General features: G+C 48.6%; 2 protein-coding genes across 2 annotated transcripts in view; one reads left to right on the forward strand and one right to left on the reverse strand.

Annotated features, from left to right (window-relative positions):
• The window catches only part of Ubxn4 (UBX domain protein 4), a 36,031-nt gene extending 30,123 nt beyond the window's left edge, over positions 1-5,908 (forward strand). Inside the window, exons 12-13 of the mRNA XM_052736822.1 lie at positions 1,419-1,618; positions 3,634-5,908. Coding sequence (XP_052592782.1) covers positions 1,419-1,618; positions 3,634-3,772 — 339 coding nt within the window. The 3' untranslated portion in view covers positions 3,773-5,908. The remainder of the gene's footprint in view (positions 1-1,418; positions 1,619-3,633) is intronic.
• A 2,625-nt stretch (positions 5,909-8,533) lies between these two features.
• The window catches only part of Lct (lactase), a 43,019-nt gene continuing 30,541 nt past the window's right edge, over positions 8,534-21,011 (reverse strand). Inside the window, exons 11-17 of the mRNA XM_052736690.1 lie at positions 20,144-20,342; positions 18,857-19,059; positions 16,922-17,031; positions 13,128-13,262; positions 11,752-11,975; positions 10,776-11,009; positions 8,534-9,544 (exon numbers count right to left, since the gene is read on the reverse strand). Of these exons, the coding sequence (XP_052592650.1) occupies positions 9,327-9,544; positions 10,776-11,009; positions 11,752-11,975; positions 13,128-13,262; positions 16,922-17,031; positions 18,857-19,059; positions 20,144-20,342 (1,323 nt within the window). The 3' untranslated portion in view covers positions 8,534-9,326. The remainder of the gene's footprint in view (positions 9,545-10,775; positions 11,010-11,751; positions 11,976-13,127; positions 13,263-16,921; positions 17,032-18,856; positions 19,060-20,143; positions 20,343-21,011) is intronic.

The raw sequence follows: 21,011 nt of genomic DNA on the forward strand, positions 1-21,011 counted from the left end.
GGGGTGTGCCATCACACCCAGTGGGTATAGCACTTTGATCCCTCATGGAGAAAGAGGCTCAGAAAGCTAGGATGTTGCCAGGGTCCGACCTGAAGTGCCAGCCGAGTCTGTGTCCTGGTCAGTACAGTTTTCCTGCTCTAAACTAGAGGGGCCAGCAGAATGGTTTCATGGTGTTCACTGGATTTGAAATCTTAATCTTTGACTCATTTATTTTTCTTTGGTTTTTTTTTTTTTTAAGCCTTTCTCTTCTAGTTAGTGAGACTTTTATTATCAAAGTTGTTAATTTTCTTGACAAAGTTTACTTTTCTTAAAAACAGTTGGTTCAGAGCTAGAGAGGTGGCTTGGCAATTAAGAGAAGGTGCTGCTCTCCTAGAGGACACAAGTTAAGTTCCCTGCACTCACAGCTGTCCGGTTCCAAAGGATCCTGATCACCTTGGGCACCAGACACACGTAGTACACATATATAGGCAAAACATTAATCCACATAAAAGAAGACTAAATCTTTTTTTTTTTGTTTTTGTTTTTGTTTTTTGAGTTGATTCAGCCCAGTGTATGGCACACCTCCTTAATTCTAGCACATGGGAGTTAGAAACAGGTGGATCTCTCTGTGAGTTGAAGGCCAGCCTGGTTCACATAGTGTGGGTTACACTATGAGAGCTTGTCTCAGGACATAAATAAGGGGCTGGAGAGATGGCTCCGCAGTTAAGAGTACTTACTGTACTTGCAGAGGACCTGGGTTCAGTTTCTAGCATCCACATGGTGGCTCCCAACTGTCTGTAACTCCAGTTGCAGGGGATCCCATGCCCTTTTCTTACCTCTGTGGGCTCATGTACACATATGATGCACATATATACATTCAGGCACACATATACACCTAAAATTAATTGCTTTTTTTTTTTTTAAAGATTTATTTATTTATTTATTATGTACACAGAAGAGGGTGCCAGATCTCATTACAGATGGTTGTGAGCCACCATGTGGGTGCTGGGAATTGAACTCAGGACCTCTGGAAGAGCAGCCGGTGCTCTTAACCTCTGAGCCATCTCTCCAGCCCCAATTAATTGCTTTTTAAAAAGTAAAATTAGCCAGGTGTGAAAGTGCATGCCTTTAATCCCAGTAGTTGGGTGGTAGAGGCAGAGGCAGGCAGATCTTTGAGTTCAAGGCCAGTCTGGTCTACAGAGTGAGTTCCAGACCCATCTCGAAAAATAGAAAGAAACAAAGACAGACAGACAGCTCTGGGAGTCCCCACAAGTTCGTGGGCACATGGAAAGTAGTAAAAGATGATCATTTTTACTCCCTTGGTTTGAAACAAAGTCAGTAGAGTCTCATTTCCAGATAAAAGAAGCATCTAAGTGTGATTCAGTTGTACTGATGTAGTCCTTACTTGCTTGTTTACCTTTAATTTTTTTCCTTTCTAGGCAGGACGGCCAGCCACATCCATTGTCCACTCTTCCAGTAGAGACATTTGGACATTACTGGGGACGGTGCTTTATCCATTCCTGGCCATATGGAGACTAATTAGCAATTTTTTATTTAGTAATCCTCCTGCACAGACTTCAGCAAGAGCCACACCCACAGAGCCTTCCAACCCTGCGTCATCCACCAAGTCAGAGAAAAGGTATGTGTTCTTGTCTTCTCTGTTGGTAAAATACCCAGGTCATGTCCAGTAGGTCTCTTACTCCTTGCTAGAAAAAAGTTGTTAAAAAATCAGCTTTGCCTCTTTTTTTCCCCCATTCAGTGAACTCTCTCTATTCCATAATTACTAATACAGTTTTTCCTCCCAGTCTGTATTAGCTTTGTTTTGTTGTTGTTCATTTGTTTTTAAGATAGGTCTCACTCTGTTGCCCGGCTGGCCTGGAACTTGTTATGTAGATCAGGTTGACATCACCCTCACAGCCTGGTGTCTTCCTCACTTCCCTGTTTCCCAAGTGCTGGGATTAAAGGTTTGTGCCACCACACCTGGCCTTCTTGCTAGCCATGTTTTGCATAAAACAGTGCCACTAGTTGTTTATAGTCTTGCCTAATTTCTTTACAGGAATTTAGTCTGAGTTTTCTTTAACATAGTGGCTGGTTTCCTTGTCTGCGTCACTCAGAAGAAAATCACACTGAAAAACTAAATACTCCCTTGAATATGGCCAGACTTGTCAGGGTCCATAGTAATCTCTGGCACTTGAGAACCTGGTGGGCAGCCAGGTGGGCAGGTAGAGGGTGGGGATTGTGAATCTGATCCTCCTTTCTAGGCCACACAGTGAGACCCTGAGCAGAACGGAAAATGAAAAACAAGAAAAAGAAAAATGACGCCCTGAGACTTACTTTAACCAAGAGGCCTTAACTGATTGCAGAGCAGAGACTTGGTTGTACAGACAGCACTGATAGCTGTATCCTGTACTCTGACACGTGATCTAAATGGGTTAACAAGAAGTGTTGTCCAGAAGAGGAGGGGGTGCCACCATCTGACGGTGCTTATTCTCATTAAACACGCTCTGTTAGCGTTTGTCTTGCAGGGGATGAGGTGTTTTGAGAAGTTCAGGCTGGCCTCTTAACTGTCTGTGACCTTGAACTCCTGATCCTTTTGCCTCCATTTCCCAAGTACTAGGGTACAGCTATTCACTACACTCCCACTTCTCTTGGGCCTATGATAGACATTGTAGCAAAATCTGTCAGCCCTGGAAGCCACTACTCTGTTGTCTGGAGACACCTAGTCCAATGTTTCACTGATTGTGTGATTGGTGATGTGTATGAATACTGGGATTAACTGATATGGCCTATATCTTGAGTGTTAGGCCCCAAGATCAATAACATCCTTAGTCTTGCTGAAGAGTAGGTGGAAATGTTTAATTCTGTGATTACTATAGTATGGAATAGGATGCCAAGTGAACCATTTAGACTTTTCTCAAGTGAGTGAAAGGGACTTGAATTTGAGGCAGAGGAGAGAGTGAATGTGTCTATGAAAGGGTAAGGCTTCATGTTCCACTATTTTTTTCATTTTCTGTTGTTAATAAAATTCTTTAAACTTGCTGGGTGGTAGTGGTAGTATCGCACCCCTTTAATCCCAGCACTTGGGAGGAGAGACAGATCTCTGTGAGTTCAAGTCCAGCCTGGTCTACAGAGAGAATTCCAGGACAGCTGAGACTACTGAGAGACCCTGTCTACAAAAACAAACAATTGTTTAAATTTAGACTCCTTCCTTCCTGTTTTCAGATAGGAAGTCCTATTTGTTCTTGGTTGTAAGTCACTGTAAAGGTTTTGAAAGGATTGCCAATGACTGGCCATTTCTAGCAGTTAAGGTACAGCTGGAGCTTTGTATAGCCTCTAGGGTGGTCTGTGAGTTATATCTTAGTATGAGGTTTTCAAATCTAGCTAGCAAATGATCATGTTCTGAGGTTTAGTAAGTCATCAGGAAAATGGACATGATGATTTGACTGGTTGACTTACAGAACTGAGGAGATTAAATTAGTAAAGGCTAATAAAATCAATTATTGCAGGCAGAGATACAAATATTGCCCATTCACTTCATTGTTGAGCTAAAAACAAAATAGAGTTGCCGGTCCTCTATCAGCAGAAATGTGAAGAAACAGCTTTGTGTTGTCTGTGGTTGGTGTCACCTCCCCTCTCCTCCCTCTGCCATACCAGGGAAGCAGTCCGGAAAAGAGTGCTGGAGAGACGTGGGGAGGACTTTAAAAAGGAAGGGAAGGTCTACAGACTGAGGACTCCAGATGATGGCGAAGACGAGAACAACACTTGGAACGGGAACTCCACGCAGCAGATGTAGATGGCGGCACAGTGGGACGGTCTTCACTGCTTCCCCAGGAGTCCACTCCAGCTTCTGCTGGCCAAGTGGGGCTGCTTATGTTTTCAGACCATGGGTACACTCTTTATTTCTGCTTAGAGGTTATGAGTTCAAGTTGTTTAACCTGAAAAAGTCAAAATAGGAACTAGCTGGATGCTAGGTCCTTGTATAGGGTAACCAGCTGCTCGCCCAGCCACCTACCAGTTCCTGCTCAAACTTTACAGCCCAATGTTTCATTTAGAATACTTTTTGCTGCAAGACTTTTAAGCCACACAAAGTAATTGGCATGTCACTGGGTAGTCTGACCCTCGAGCTCTTCCACTAGCTCCCAGGAGATAATGATGGTTAGCATTTCTCTTTGCACTCATCACCTGCAAACAGAATCTTGTAGTTTTTGATCTTACTTAAACCTTGAATAAAAATTTTTTTCCAAAAATGAGAATAATTTTATTTTTGCTGTAAGCATCTTTCTGTTGTCCAGGGCTGTATCAAGGTCACTTTCGTCTGACTTTTTCTCTCCCAGCGCTGCCCTGAGGATATCAGCAAAATAACTGGCTACGTTTCCTTTAAAAGAGAGAGTTCAGGGATTCTGGATCTTCCAGACACCAGGTCCCATGCGTCCTAGGTCACTGAGGCATTTGTTGTTTTATGATCTGTTCTCATCGATGCCAAACAGATGAGGATGGATAGTCTGCAGCCTCGTGTGCACACTCACGTTTGTGCTGAAGTTCCCCATTCAGCAGTCACACTTCAGGACCAAAGGGTAGGACTAGGGAAGAGCAGACACACCTTCCTTCACTGCGTTATTCCTGAGTTCAGAAGACGTTCTCTAACTTACTGCTTCTTCCTCTAAAAGTCGTGACGTGTGAAACCTGACGACTGCATGTCAGAGAAGCCTGCAGCATCTGGGAGAGGACACTACCCTGTGACAGGAGGCTTGTGGGGCGGTGTGCTGGCAGGCAGAGGAGCTGCGGAGCTGCCGGGGACAACAGGACCCTTCTGAAAACATGCCCAGAAACTTCAAATGTCTCATGCTTTGACACAGCAACTTTTTCTAAGTAGTGATCATCATTGCAAAAGTTTAGCTATGTATAGACCTAATTACTAGTTTAACTTAAAAACTGGAAACAACTAAATGCTCTCTGTGGACGTAATTTCTGTTGAGAAACAGTACATACTAATCCAGCACTTGCCATATTACTGAATGCCTGCTGTGTGTTAGTGAAAAAAAGGTAGGAGACATAGCGTAGGCATAGGATGAGTCGAGCTTTGTGAGTAAGTTTTGTGTGTAGAGGACAGTGAGTTAACGTGTATGTAAAGAAAGAAGAAAACATTGTTAACGGATGGCCCTATGTCTTAGTTCTTGGTACTCTTGAATTTTTCCAGTCTTCTGCATTGATCATATTTGCATTATTTAAAGAGAGTTTTGCCAGGTGTAGGGGCTCACACTTAAAATTCCAGCACTTAATGCTCAGAGGCAGTCTGAGTTTAAGGGCCAGCCTGGTCTACATAGCAAGTTCAGGCCAGCCAAGGCTACAAGATAAAAACCTTGTCTCAAAAACAACAAAAAAAAATGTGAGTTTTTAAAAATTTCTAGTAACTGACTCATTTAAAATCCAGTCTTTTAAAATGCAGCCAGCTGGGGGTGGTGTCTCATGCTGTAGTTTGAGCACTTGGGAGGAGGAGGCAGGAGTATCAAGTTTATCCTCAGGTACAGGTTCAAGTCCAACCTAGGCAGAATAAGATCCTGTCTCCACAATAGCGAGGCAATATATGATTTTTTTAATAAATTCTTGTCAAATGGGTATGAATCCTGGAAAAACAATAAGTACCTCAAGTCAGTTTGTCTTGAAGAAGATGAAATACAAATCTTAAAATGTACATAATTCATGTTTTGGTAGAGAGTTCCTCTTTAGCTTTATCTCTTTAAAAAGTCCACATGATTCAAAAGCTCCCAAATATAGAAAATGGTGTCTCTTTCCTGGCATTGGACCCCACTACCATTCCCCAAAGGTAACCTCTATTAATAATTTCTAATCTAATTTTCAGAAAAATTTTATGCATATATGCAAATATGTAATCTTTATTTTTAAATAAATGGGATCATATTGTATGTACTACCCTGCATCTTGCTCCTTCCTTACAGTTTCGAAGATCTTGACCTGTCCACACACAGCTAGCTGCCTCAGTCTTACTGCTATCTGGAGCAGTTTGCTGAACGCAAGGACCCAACTGATTACCATTGGTTGTATTCCATGGTTATTATAAATTACTTGGTTTGAGCCAGACAGTGATGGCACATGTTTTTAATCCCAGCACTTGGGAGGCAGGGGCAAGCAGAACTCTGAGTTCCAGGACAGCCAGGACTACACAGTGTAACCCTGTCTCCAAAAATGGAAGGAGGAAAAAAGTTTCTTGGTTAGGCCAGGTGTGGTAACACAAGATTTTGATCCCAGCATTATGGAGGCAAAAACAAGAGGATCTCTGTTCGAAGCCAGCCTGTTCTACACAGTGAGTTCCAGGCTGACTCAGGTTACACAGTGAGACGCTGTCTCTAAAACAAAACAAGAATTGCCTGTTTGGTTTTTCTGTACAAACACCCTGGAGGGGAGCTGATTCTGACTGAGGAAGTGGACCCATGGGACAGGGTTTGTTACCTTAAATGATATTTGTGGTTTAGATTATGAAGGATGCCAGATGCTCTCTTACGCTGTAGGAACTGACCTACTCTCCCATCAGTGTGAGACTGGACCCCTCTGGCCATATGTGCATCCCTCATCCTTGTCAACACCGTAGATGGAGGTAATGTTGAATTTATGTGCACTGTTCAGCTTGAACGAACATGGACTTTGGGAGGGGGCGTGGAGACAGGTCTCAGCACAGACTCACTGTAGACCGGGCTGGCTTTCGTCTCACAGCGATCTGTCTTCCTCTGCCTCCTGAGTGCTGGGGTTTAAGGGTTGCAGCATGACTAGTGAGATGGTCTTAGGTGCTCCTGGCCGTGCTGACTTATTTTGAAACTGTCCTCCAGTTTTACTTCTGTATTTTTCCTACTGATTTGTAAAAACTCTGTGCACATAAGAAAACCCTTTACTAGCATATGTTGTGAATATTTTGTCCTTTAATCTTTTTTATTCTTCAAGATTTATTTTTTTATGTACACATGGGTATGTGCACACCAAAGCCAGAAGAGAGTCTCAGAATCCATGGACCTGAGGTTTCAGGCTGGGAACTGAACGAAACTCAGATCCTCTGCAAGAGCAACAAGCACTCAAGTATTAAGCAGTCTTCCAGCCTCCTTAAAACGGTTTTTCGTTACAGTTAGGGCAGGAAGGAAGGGGAGTAAGGGGGCCAGAGATAATACGTGGGAATCAGTTCTTCCCCGAATGCGTCCTGGGAACAAGCTCAGGTCCTAAGACTTGAGACTGCTGAGCAATCTCAAGGGCCTGCTTTATTTTTTTGTACATGGTCAGATAGACAGTGTGTTTCTTTTTATCCTCTAGGTCTTAAGTCTCACAGACATCTTTCCATTTCAAAACCTAAGTCTAAGTTTCATATTCTAATATTCTTTGCATGGGACGGGAGTGTGAAACAGGATTTTTCTGTATAGCCCCAGCTGTCCTGGAACTCAAGACCAGGCTGGCTTCAAACTCAAAGATCTGTCAGCCTCTACCTCCCAAGTACTAGGATTAAAGGCATGCGCCACCACCCCCTGGCTATCCTAATATTCTTAGAGTTTATGTTTTAAAAAAGACTTATTTTTACTTCATGTCTATGAATGTTTTGCTTAAATGTATATAAACATACTACTTGCTGCGTGGTGCTTGCAGAGGCCAGAGGATGGTGCCATATCCCCTGGAACTGAAACTAGGGGTAATTGTAGGCCATAGTGGGCCCACAGAACTGAACCCAGGACCTCTGCAAGAGCAGCAAGTGCTCTTAACTACTGACCCATCTCTCCAGCTCCAGTTGCTAACATTTGATCATAAATCTTTCTGTCCAAGGAATGCCCAGTACCCAGTTTTGTGGTTTTTCGAGACAGGGTTTCTCTGTGTAGCTTTGTGCCTTTCCTGGAACTCACTTTGTAGACCAGGCTGGCCTCGAACTCACAGAGATCCACCTGCCTCTGCCTCCTGAGTGCTGGGATTAAAGGCGTGCGCCACCACTTCCCGACTCAGTACCCAGTTTTGGAAGCGCTCACATTTAGCGCATTGTAGTGCATGTCTGTAATCCCTGTATTCTCAAACACGGGCCTAATTAAAAGCTAACCCAAAATTCAAGGCTAGCTTTTTCTGCATAGAGCCAAGGCCAGCCAAGGGTAGCCAAGGGTAGAAAGTGATACCCTCTTTCAGAAGACACAAAACCAGACAAACCCATTTGGCAGCTTTTCATATCAACAGAAAAAGGATGTGTGTTCACCAAAAGTTCCTGACTGCCAAGCTAGTCCTAGAACCTTTGGAAAGGATTTTTTTTTTAAGACAATCTATATGGATGGGTGTTTTGCCTACATGTCTGTGTACCACATGCATGCAGTGCCCACATAAGCCAGAAGGGAGCACTGGATCCCCCGAACTCGAGTTACAGACATGTGTTAGCTGCGGTATGGGTGCTGAGACTCAAGCCCTCAGGAAGAGCAGTCAGACCTCTTAACTGCTGAGCCATGTCTTCAGATCCCTGGGCAGGAAATTTCTATGGATATACTTCAGGTTAGGATGCTTGTAAGAAACAGAACTACAGACATAGTCACTCTTACTTATATTTAAATTTTTATTGTGTGTGTGGGTATTTTGCCAGCACATGTGTCTGTGCATCACGTGTGCCTGGTTTCCAGGGAGGCCAGAAGAGGGCGTTGGATCCCCTGGCTGGAGTTAACAACAGTTGCCACCTGCCACGTGGGCACTGGGAATCAAATTCAGGTCGTCCTCTGGAAGAGTGGTGGGTGCTCTTAATTGCTGAACCATCTCTCTAACCACATAATAATCTTTTAAAATTAGCCAAAAACTGGGGGTGAGGGGCTAGGAATTGAACCCACACCTTTGAATCTGATAGGCAAGTGTTTTGCCACCATGCTGTGTCCCTGACCTCTGTTGCCCCCATCCCCTGCTCCCTCTCACCCCGAAGCAGGATATCACGACGTGGTTGGGGCTGGCCTCAAACTGGAGTGCCTCCTGAGTGCAGGATTATAGGCAGACATGGACTATCATGGCTAGACCTGCCTGCGCTTTATTTTTACTTATTTAGTTAATTAGGAGTCTACCATCAAACCTTGAAATGAACGCAGAGAACCGCTAGACACTTTGGTCTCTGCATTTCCACAGGGGTACTTTGCAGTTCTCAGACTCCACAGTAGAATTCCCAGTACTGAAGATGCTTTCATTTCAAGTGAGAACGTGAAAAGCTTCAAGATGGAAATCGTCTCCCACAGTGCAGGAAGCCTTGACGAGGAGGTCCACTGTGGGCAGGAGTCGTCTGTGCTAGCCGGCTGTCTATCTAAAGAAACCGGGCATCTCTGCACAAGTGAGGAGGCGGAGACTTGTCAGAAGGAGGAAACTGCACTCAGGTCGTGTTGGCTTGGCTGTGTTTCCCGTTGCTTGGAGCGCTTGCAGTATTTGTATAACAGGAAGGCCAAGCTACAGACCCCAAGAAGCAGAAGGGCGAAGAGTACGTACAACGCCGTCTGTGCTTCCGTGATGCCCAGCATCAGCCCCAGGAAGGGCACTTCCGTCTTCACAGGGCTGGCAGTCGGTCCAGCGTCTAGGAGAGGGCAGTGGGGGCTCAGGCTCTGGCACTGTTAGCTACCACTCTGGAGGGTCCCGCTGATCCCTGCGGTCCCGGAGGCTGCATAGTACCCCCCACACTCCACCCCCACCCCCCACCCCCACCCCCCCCACCCCCCACCCCCCACCCCCCCCACCCCCCCGCAACATACACGGCAAAAGCAAGCTCATCACTGGTGTCTGCATGGGTCCCCCTCACCGTTGTTTTTTTAATGAATTTGTTTATTCTTATTTTCTGTTCCCTGTTTTACCTGCATGTATATCTGTGTGAAGGTGTCAGAAACCCTAGAACTGGAGTTACAGGCAGCTGTGAACTGCCATCTGGGTGCTGGGAGCTGAACCTGGGCCCTCTGGAAGAGCAGGGCTCTCAACCGCTGGGCCCTCGCTCCAGCCCGTCGTGTTGTGTCTTTTAATAATTGTGTGCGTGTGCACACCATGATGCTCATGGAGAGGCCGAGGACAACTTTCAGGAGTTCTCTGTTTCCCCTTCCTGTTCCCAGTATTGTACTCGCCATAGTGCTTTTACCTGCTGAGCCTCAGCCATCTCACTGTGCCCCACACACCCACCCACACACACACACACACCCACACACACCCTTTTCCCCTGAGACTGGTCTCATGTAGCCCAGACAGGCCTCAAGCTAGCTAGGTCGCCATGGATGACCTTGAACTTCAAATTCTGCTGCCTCTACCTCCTAGGTGCTCAGCTTACAGGCCTATGCTAGCTACTGTACCCTGTTGGTGTGGTGTTGGGTACTGAGCCCCTATCACCTTGGGCATGCTAGGTGAGCTCTACCAACTGAGGCACATCCTTAGCTCCATTTCAAGCATCACTCTGGGCAATTAAACTGCAGCCTGAATTGGATAACGGTCTTTTATTGTCGTGGCCATTTATAGTTTATAGTCACCCACTAAGTAACAGCCCCAGTGTTTAGACAATCTTTTAACTTGACCTGGTAACTGCCTGGCAGCCTCTGCCCTTCTCAAGGAAGGGGCCACAGTGCCTTAGAGGTAGGACTGGAGGAATCTAGATCTCCTTCCTACAGTAGGGCCCAGTCTCGGGGGAGACAGACTCTGTGGAGTCTCTGTAGGCTCCTGGAGCACGTGCTAATGAGTGAAGGGGACCGAAAGGCAGGAGAAGGCGGTGGAAAGAGCAGCTCCCCCTCCCCCTTGCCCTTCAGTGTTGGTCCCTCCCAGAGCCAGCTCACCCTCTGGTTGGTGGAGACAAGGATGAGGTCCTTGTGCAGGGTCAGGAAAGCCATTGCAGCGGACTATAGAGGTGTAGAGCTTGGCCGATGCCTTGGGGATCCTCGGCAGGGAGGGGTCAGAGCGGTTCACGTAGTGCACCCCGAACCTCTCTGCATAGCCTGTGGCCCATTCGAAGTTGTCCATCACGCTCCACACCGTGTATCCCCGGAGGTCCACCTTATCCTGCACAGTGGCTGAAACACAGGCCTGGTATGAACACGTCACATCAAGACACCTGTGTGCCGGGCCTCCGGAAGCCGGGCTCCTAGTCGTCCCCACTGTCCTGCTTTGTAGCCTTTCCTAGGCTGCAGTGGGGCCGGGGTTTACGTATAATTCACACACATAGTTTGTAGCTGTGTGTTCATGTGAATGCTATGTGTGGGTGCATGCAGAGGCCAGATGTGAGCCTCAGCTGCTGTCCACCTTGTTCTTTGAGACAAGGAGGCCAGGCTGGGCAACTGAAGAGCCCCAAGGATCCTCCATTCTCTAGCACCCACCACCATGCCTAGCTTTGCACACGGTGGCTGGGATTGAACTCGGGTCTCAGGGTTGTACACCGAGCACTTCACCAACTGCTACTTTCCCAGTCCTTTTGCCTTGGAAACAAAAGGCCCTGGAGGCAGCCACCAGACAACTCTTGGCTGTGCAGAGGAAAGTAATGTGCAAAGAGGCCAAACAGCAAGAAAGACTATGGCTGCAGAGGACTCAGGTCGGAGCTAAGGCCAGTTCAGGCAGCTGGTTTATCTGCTGTGGGTAGGGAAGTCTAGGAAGGAAAAAGACCTCACGTTCTAGCCTCCAACAAGTGCTCCAGCTCCTTCGAGCAAAGGCCCTTCTCATGACTGTCCTGAGGGTGCCAGACTGCCCTCCTACAGACACGGGTGCTCCAGCAGGGAAGGGCGCTCCTGGGCCCGGCAGGGTGGAGGCGGGAGCTCTCACCTTTGAGGGCTTCGTTGATGTAGCTGCGGAGGTAATAGACCCTGTCGGTGTCATTGAGTTCTGGGTCCCCCCGTCTGGAGACTCCATTCTCTGTGACATAAATTAGAGGGTTGTTGTATTCCTCCTTCAGCCAGTTCAAGATCCTCCGGAAGCCAAAAGGGGTCACCTTCAGCCAGAAGGAGCCGGACTCTGGCCAAGAGCTGTCCGCAATGGAGGCGACTCCCCTGCAAGTTCACAAGTAAAGATGAGGTCTTGCTTACAAGCCCCAGGGGGTGGCCTCCGCTGTGGCACCTAACCTCCCAGGGTCCTGTTCACAGAGGACACCTCACAGCCGTGTCCTGTGTCCCGCTGAAATATAAGTGCTACCTTCAGAGAATGGTCCCCAAGTCCTACATCCAGTTAATGATCCCCATTCTGGAGGTCCTCATCTGTGTAGTGACAGGGCAGACAGATGATGACCACCCCAAATGTCCACATCCCTGGCCCTTCTGGAATGATGGAAGAGAAAGGGGGAACAGTTCATGGTGAGGAATGCCGGCTGGGGAAGACGCAAAGCTCAAGTATCTGATGAGCCCTGGGTTTCCACAAAGACTTCTCCATCCCCAGATTCTTCACGGTTCTGGATTCCACCTTGCTGAACGGACTGTCGCGTCTCATAGGCTCTGCTGGAGGTTTCTGGGGAAACAGTCTCAGAACTGCAAGGCTCTAAGGGAGCGAGCAGAGGGGTCTGACTCTCTGGTTCCAAGTAGGGGTGGCAGACACAAGGCTTGTTTGTGAAGAAAGAATCAGAAAGATGCTTGGTGTGGAAAGATTCAAAAGAAGGGCTGGAGAGGTATCTCAGTAAAGTGCCTGCCTTATAAGCATGAGTCCATGTTTTTAAAAAGAGGGGGAGGCTGGGCATGGCAGTTCCTGCCTGTAATCCCAGTGCTGGGAAGGTGGAGACAGGCAGATTGCTCCGCACACCAACATTCACATACCCAAACGGTACAGAAAGATTATGTGTATATATAGAACCCTTGCTGTTTAAATACATAAGTTGCAACTAAGAAAGCAACAATGATAAATAATAATAAAAAACATAGATCGTGTCCTTTCAGATCGCTTCTGAAGTCGTTCATGCAGGAATTTCTTACTCTCGTTCCTAGTGTTTCCGCCCTGGGCATACACTATTCACGTAGCACGTGTATAGCAGGTTGACCTGTGTATTGACACAGACAAGGACGTGTGGGGAGCAGACGGCAGTTCAATGTCGGATGGCTGTCACTTGCCATAGCCATCAAGCAGACCCCAGTGTCCATACATACCGTCAGGTACGTTCTGAGGCCAAGCTGGGCAAAGGGCACTTTCTGCCTCGGGTGCCCCGCTGGTCATCTTACCTGTCGGCATCGAAGGAAGAGATGGCCGCAGGGTAGTTGAGGTTGTAGGCCAGCACGGTGGTGTAGTGGTTGAACCCGAAAAAGTCAAAGGTGCCATTGATCCTCTTCTTCTCAGCCTCTGTAAATTCCGGGAGCCTGGGAGGAGGGAGCCATTAGGCGAAGAATCGCACTTTGCAGAGAGACTGTCCGGACAGGGCAGGGAGCACTCAGAACTCCAGGCCCTCGGCTGGGACTGGAACAGCTCCCTGGAAAGGGAGGCCCTTCAGGAGGTGTTCCTGCCTGCTGCTACATCCCTTCTCCACAAAGAGCCACTCGGCGGCCGCTGGCCTCACTGCCCTGTGGAAGCTCCCTGCAGGCTGTCCCCACCCCGCCCCGTTTTCTTCAGACATTCTGATTTCTACCATGTATGATAGACTTGAAATCCAAGAGCGTGTCTGAGGTAACTGCCTTTGAACTCTGTGTTTATGCTCGTAAACTCAGTCTTTGTCACCTGTCTCCCCCCAGCTCGCCCTCTGACCCTGTGCTTTCCCGGGCTGGCTTTCCTCAGGTGCCCTGCCATGTCTATCCTCACTAACGGGAGTTTTGAGAACTGAATGTTGGATATGAGGACTTTTCCACTCTGGTTGTTTCACTGGACTTGTGTTCTCAACCCTTCTCTCTCTGGAGAGAGCTGTGTTAACTCCTCAGCTGGCGGCCTCAAGGCCAAGGCCCCATCTGGCTTCCATGTGGCCCAGGCCCTCCTGCAGCGGGCTCCTCTCAACTCTGCTGCATACAGTCTGCTTACTCTTACTCTGTCTGTACCGTAACCTGAGACACAGCGGCTTCTGCTCCCCTACATTCTTGTTCTGAAGGCCCAGCTCCACCAATGCCCTGCCTCGGCTGTGAAATGCCCAGGTCTACCAGCCTCCCAGGTCTCTTTGGAGTTTCTTTCTCCTGAAGGAACTGAGAAATAAAATCCCATGCCGTCCCGTCTTCCCTGCTGGCCTGTCACAGCTGGAGGAGCCAGACTCGCCTATGGCCCCTACTCACTTAGTTCTGACCCAAGTGTACAGCAGCTGCTCAGCAAAGCTGTGCGGAGGGACCAGAATGCCCACTTGCACAGTGGTACATCAGACACACTGGCATAGCCTTGCCCATCAGGACCTTGCCCAACAGGCCGGGTGTGTGCTACAAGGCATGAAGTAGAATTTCTATTATCCCAAGAAGGGAGAGACGGCAGATTTGGGAGGAAAGACTCAAGGGCTATTAGGAGCGTACACCTGCTGGATTCCTTCATCCTCCACTGGTCACATGAGCTAGTGTAGAGTTTGTGAGGCTGTCCCCATAGAGCCAGGAACCATCTTTTTGTGCCTTTCCACATGCCACACCTCCAGTGCCAACTGGTTTTGGAGGCAGGCAGCTGTTGTAGAATATTATTTTAACTAGGCAAAGAAGTGTTACATGTGTTTATGCTGCATTTGTTTAATTACGCAAAGCTATGTTACTTTGCCTGCCTAAAGCACTGATTGGTCTAATAAAAAGCTGAGCAGCCAATAGCTGGGCAGAGAAAGGAAAAATGGGGCTGCCAGGCAGAGAGAATAAATAGGAGGAAGGCCGGGCGGCGGCGGTGGTGGTACACGCCTTTAATCCCAGCACTCGGGAGGCAGAAGCAGGCGGATCTTTGTGAGTTCGAGGCCAGCCTGGTCTACAGAGTGAGATCCAGGAAAGGTGCAAAGCTACACAGAGAAACCCTGTCTCGAAAAACCAAAAAATAATAAATACATACATACATACATACATACATACATACATACATACATACATACGTACGTACATACATACAAAAATACATAAATAAATAGGAGAAATCTAAGCTCAAAGAGAAGAAGGAGGGGGAACGAGAGAAGGAGGAGAAGGAGGGAGACGCCCAGGGCCAGTCAGGCAGATGCCAGCCAGACACAGAGAAGCCATGAAAATAAGATAGATATACAGAAGGAAGAAAGGCAATAAGCCCAGAGGCAAAGGGCAAATAAACAGGGTAATTTAAGTTAAAAGAGCTAGCCAGAGACGTGCCTAAGCTGGGCTGAGCATTCAAAAGTAAAAAGTCTGTATGTCGGGATTTGGGAGCTGGTTGGTGGCCCAAAAGAAAGAGCTTGGTACAGGCAGCCATGTTCTGAACATCACTTAGGTGGTGGAGCACTCTTGCCCCGGCCTTTAGTCCTCATCCTTAGTAATAAAGGCAGCGGTGGAAGCCGCACAGCAGGGAAGCAGGGACGCTGCTGCACACCACTGCCATCTGCTGGCCAAATGACGAAACGCACGTGCCCGACAGTCCCCAAGCTCCAGCTTTCTGGTGATAAACCAGAGGTGAACTGGGAACTGTCCTTGGAGTGAGGCAATGGGTTGCTTAGGACCAGGCACTCTGGGGACAGTTTCCGTGGCTATCCTGGAGAACAACAACAATAATAGCAACTGTTTCATCACGATCGTTCCTGTGCCAGGCTCTGAGCCTAGTTTTGTTTTGTTTTTTTTGTTTTGTTTTGTTTTAATTAAAAAACTTGTTTCTCAGGCTGGAGAGATGGCTTAGAGGTTAAGATAAGAGCACTAGCTGCTCTTCCAGAGGTCCTGAGTTCAATTCCCAGCACCCACATGGTGGTTGGCAACCATCTAGAATAAGATCTGATGCCCTCTTCTGGCCTGCATACAGAGTGCTGTATATATAATAAAATAAAATCTTTAAAAAAGAAAAAAATTGTTTCTCATACAAAAATATGTTTTCCCCTCCTCCAGCTCTGCACAGATCCTCCCCACCTCCCTGCCCCCCCAACTTTGTTCTTTCTCTCTCTTTCAAAAACAAAAAACCAAAACAAACACCAATCAAACCCGCCCTTGGATCACTGGCTCGCTCAGCTCTCATGAGAAAAGCGTCTTCTCGCAGTAGATGGGAATTCACAGAGACTCCCAACTGGACAGCGCAGAGTGAGAGTCCTAATGAGGTGTCTTCTCAAACCCTCCCTCCCCTCGCTATGCGCAGAAGAGGTGGGAAGATTGTGGGAGTCAGAGGTGACAGGGGACTCCGGGACAGTGGCTTCCAGACAGGGACAGAGCTGAGTTTCACACACGCTCTCACGCTATCTTCCTAGCAGAGACACACGCCCTAGGCTGGTGCCCGCCTGGCGCTGACACCCTCACACCGCACACTCGCTGCTATGGACACACAGGTGCTGACACCCTCACACCGCACACTCGCTGCTATGGACACACAGGTGCTGACACCCTCACACCGCACACTCGCTGCTATGGACACACAGGTGCTGACACCCTCACACCGCACACTCGCTGCTATGGACACACAGGTGCTGACACCCTCACACCGCACACTCGCTGCTATGGACACACAGGTGCTGACACCCTCACACCGCACACTCGCTGCTATGGACACACAGGTGCTGACACCCTCACACCGCACACTCGCTGCTATGGACACACAGGTGCTGACACCCTCACACCGCACACTTGCTCCTATGGACACACAGGTGCTGACACCCTCACACCGCACACTCGCTGCTATGGACACACAGGTGCTGACACCCTCACACCGCACACTCGCTGCTATGGACACACAGGTGCTGACACCCTCACACCGCACACTCGCTGCTATGGACACACAGGTGCTGACACCCTCACACCGCACACTCGCTGCTATGGACACACAGGTGCTGACACCCTCACACCGCACACTCGCTGCTATGGACACACAGGTGCTGACACCCTCACACCGCACACTCGCTGCTATGGACACACACAGCTTTTACCTTGATTTGTTGAGGCCCGCCGCCAGGCTCCTCTCAAGGACCCGCGTCTTCATCACCTCCGGGTAATCTCCGTTGTTGAAGATGGGGTGTGCAAACCAGCCTCCCATAAACTGTGGAGGGGTAAATCTCTGTTGAAACTGACATGGGGGAGGCATCTCGCCTTTCCCAGACATCATCGGGTCGTTCTCCCCCCGTCAGGGGTCTTCACTGAACATGCGTGCTTCTTGCTGGCATCTGTCTACTATATTAGACTTCAGGAGGGTAGACGCACACCCTTGTTTGGAGACTTAGAAAATCAGGGGCACTGAAGAGTTCCTCAGAATACAAGGAATTCTTGGCACCCGGAGGTAATGGCTACAGTCTGGCTCTACAGCCTCGTGTAGTCAGAGCAGAGCATGGAGGACATTGCTTCATTCCCATGTAGCCAGGGATGCCGGAAACTCCCCATCCCCCTGCTTCAGTCTCCAGAGCGCTAGGATCACAGGCACGGATCCCCACAACCAGCTTTACACCGAGGACAGAGCCTCAGGCTCCGTGCACGCTGAGCCAGCCCTCAACCAGATGAGTTGCCTCCCCAGCCCTTGTGCTAACAGTTGTTAAAAATCATCCTTGGAGGTGGTGGTGGCAGCACACGGTGTGTGCGTCTGTGTGTGAGATGTGGAGTGGGGGCAGGTGCCATGGCGCACACGTGGAGGTCAGAAGACAGCTCTGGGGAGTCTCTTCTCTCCTTTGTCCTTTTTTTATTTATTTGTATTTTATGAACATTGGTGTTTTGCCTGCATGTGTGTCTGTGTGAGGGTGATCCCCGGAACAGGAGTTACAGACAGGGTGAGCTGCCGTGTGGTTGCTGGGAATTGATCCAGACAGTGCTCTTAACCGCTGAGCCATCGCTCCAGCCCCCCTGCTTCCTTTATTAGGCTGTGACCAGCAGCATATGGAGCAGTGCCGGGCCTGAAGGAGATCCCTGGAAACACACACAGGGATGTCAGCAGAAAACACTGTCCTCCGAGGCTAGAGTTCACACCAGGCTTGTAGTGGCAAGTACCTTCACCTATCTGGCCATCCTGCCAACCCACAGACAATTTTTTAAGACTTAAAACTTAGTCCCAGGGGCTGGAGAGATGGCTCAGCAGTCAAGAGCACTGACTGTTCTTCCAGAGGACCTGAGTTCAACTCATATAGTTCCCAGCAATTACAAGGTGGTTTACAACCATCTGTAATGAGATCTGGTGCCCTCTTCTGGCCTGCAGGTATATATGTAGGCAGAACACCATATATATAATAAATAAATCTAAAACAAAACAAAACAAAACCAACAACAACAAAAACCTCAGTCCCTGGCTGGAGAGGAGGTTCAGTTTTCAAACGCACTTGCTGCTCTCCAGAGGACCCGAGTTTGGTTCCCAGTGCCCTGTCATGTTGCTCACAACCATTCCTGGACATCTGATGCCCTCTTCTGGACTCCACAGACTCCTGCATTCACAGGCACGCATACACATAATTAAAAATAAATTCGGTGGTGGTGGGCACACCTTTGACTCCAGTACTCTGGAGGGAAAGGCAGGTGGATCTCCGAGTTCCAGGCCAGCCTGGTCTACAATTTGAGTTCCAGAACAGCCAGGGCTACATAGAAAAACCCTGTCTCCAAAATACAAATAAATAAAATCTTTAAAAAAACAAAACAAAACAAAAAACCTCAGTCTCTTATAACTCATCCCCTTTGTCACAGCAAACCTCTGAGTAAGAAACATCTAGTTCATAGATGAAAAACCTGAAGACCAGAAAAGTTAAGCATTTCCCCTCAAGCTCACAAAATCAAGTAAGAGAAAAACTGGGCTTAGATCTAAAACATTCGATTCCTGGTCTCCATCTATTTCCTTCAAACCACAGTGGGGGAGAAGACAGTCAAGAAGAGATAGTACCCAGAGGACAGACCTGGACGTATCTCCTGGCGGCCTCCACGTCCTCCTGCTTGGAGGGATCCCTGGGCTCAGCCCAGTCACTGCTGATGGTGATGGAGATCACGCCTCCCTGGCTGCCTCGGTATTGGTCATTGTAGAGATGCCAAGCCTCTGCGTGAGCCTTTATTAGGTTGTGACCAGCAATGTATGGAGCAGTGCCGGGCCTGAAGGAGATCCCTGGAAACACACAGGGATGTCAGCAGAAAACACCATCCTCAACACCATCCTCTCTGTGTATGGAAGGAAGGATCTGACACCTGGGAGACAGCCGTTCCAATTCCAGCTCTCCCTCCCACTGGATGGCAGACAGGAAGTCGGCCTTACAGTGTCTTTCCCAGGAGAACAGGCAGCAAAGAGTACTTGTAAGAAGGGAACAGGAGCCGGGTGGTGGTGGTGCACGCCTTTAATCCCAGCACTCGGGAGGCAGAGCCAGGTGGATCTCTGTGAGTTTGAGGCCAGCCTGGGCTACAGAGTGAGTTCCAGGAAAGGCGCAAAGCTACACAGAGAAACCCTGTCTTGAAAAACCAAAAAAAGAGAGAGGGAACAGGATTGTCTGTGGGCAGCAGCACTCTGGCTGAGACAAGGTACGATCTATGTCGGCTTATGTCCTCCTCCTCTGGTGGGATGTCTACCATGATGAACGCTCAGATGCTGACATCCTGGAGCTCCAGGGGGCACCATGAAGTCAGGACGGCAGGACACACCCAATGCGACAGTAACACACGACACAAGAACTAGTGCTCGGGTCGAAATGCCAACCAAGAGCCACAGAAGATCACTTACCAGTGATTTGAGAAATACCTCCCCAACCCATTTCAAGCCTGAAATGTGTGTGTGTGTGTGTGTGTGTGTGTGTAGGGACATGTGCCAACGGGTGGGAGTGTAGGTGGAGGCCAGAGGACAGCCTTAGGTACCATTCACAGAGAGACCATCTACTTCTCTGAGACAGGATCACTTGTGGGCCTGAACTAGGCTAGACTGAGTGCCCAGTGAGGCCCAGAGAGCCCCCTGCCTCTGCCTTCCCAGGGCTAAGGTCAGGAAGGTGTCACCATGCCTGGTTTTTCTGTTTGTTCGTTTTGGTTTTGGTGGGTTCTGGGGAGAGAACTCAGACTCCCACACATGCATGGCAAGCACTTTACCAACTGACCCCTCCCCAGGCCCGTGGAGGTGGGGTTTCCAACACACCGCCTGGCCATGACTTCTCAATGTGCTAAGAAGGTTAGGATCCAAACAGCTGACAAGGTGGACCTAGGGCCTTTACCTGGAGCAGACACCCCACTGCCATAGCCATGGGCAGCGATGACGAAAGGTTCATTCAGTGTGATCCAGAACTTCACCTTGTCCCCCAGCCTCCGGAAGAGCACATCGGCATACTCCTTAAACAGCTGCACAATCGTCTCGTTCTCCCAGCCCCCGATGTCTTGAAGGGCCTGGGGCAGGTCCCAGTGATATATGGTCACCTGGGGGAAGCCAGATCAGTGTTCTATCAGCCGTTTCCTCAGCGACATGAGACACGCACAGACGCTGACGTGGAGAGGCTCAGGGAGGTCTGAAGTATCTCCAGGACAGGAAAGAAAACGCTCCGTTCTCTAACTCTGTACCACATGAATATATGGACAATTCCAAACCCAAGCTGAAAAGCCATTTTGGTGCCGGGATGATGGCTCAGCCAGTAAAGGTGCTTGCCACCGAATCTGATCTAGGTTCAGCCACCAGGATCGGCATGGCAGAAGGAGAGAGGTCACTCCTGGAAAGTTGTGTTCTGATTTACACACACACACACACACACACACACACACACACACACCTACCTTTTGGGGGTTGGCAATATGACTCAGTTGATTGAGTACTTGCCTAGCATGCATGAAGCCCTGGGCTCCATCCCCAGCACCAAATACATGGCATGATGGTGCACATAGACAGGACAGAAGTTCAAGGACAGCTTCAGCTACATAAGGAGTCAAAGGCCTGCTGGGATATAGGAGACCCTGTCTGAAACATAAACCAATAAGATCCTATCTGAAAAAGAAATAAATGGATAGGAGAGGCAGGCAGCACCTTAAAAACAGATAGATTAGATAAATGCAATAAGAAGCCAGCATTTTGTTTATACACTAGATGGGTCCACG

This window comes from Peromyscus californicus, unplaced genomic scaffold (assembly GCF_007827085.1).
Source record: "Peromyscus californicus insignis strain IS unplaced genomic scaffold, ASM782708v3 Scaffold_14__1_contigs__length_90479793_seg_2, whole genome shotgun sequence".
Classification (NCBI taxonomy): domain Eukaryota; kingdom Metazoa; phylum Chordata; class Mammalia; order Rodentia; family Cricetidae; genus Peromyscus; species Peromyscus californicus.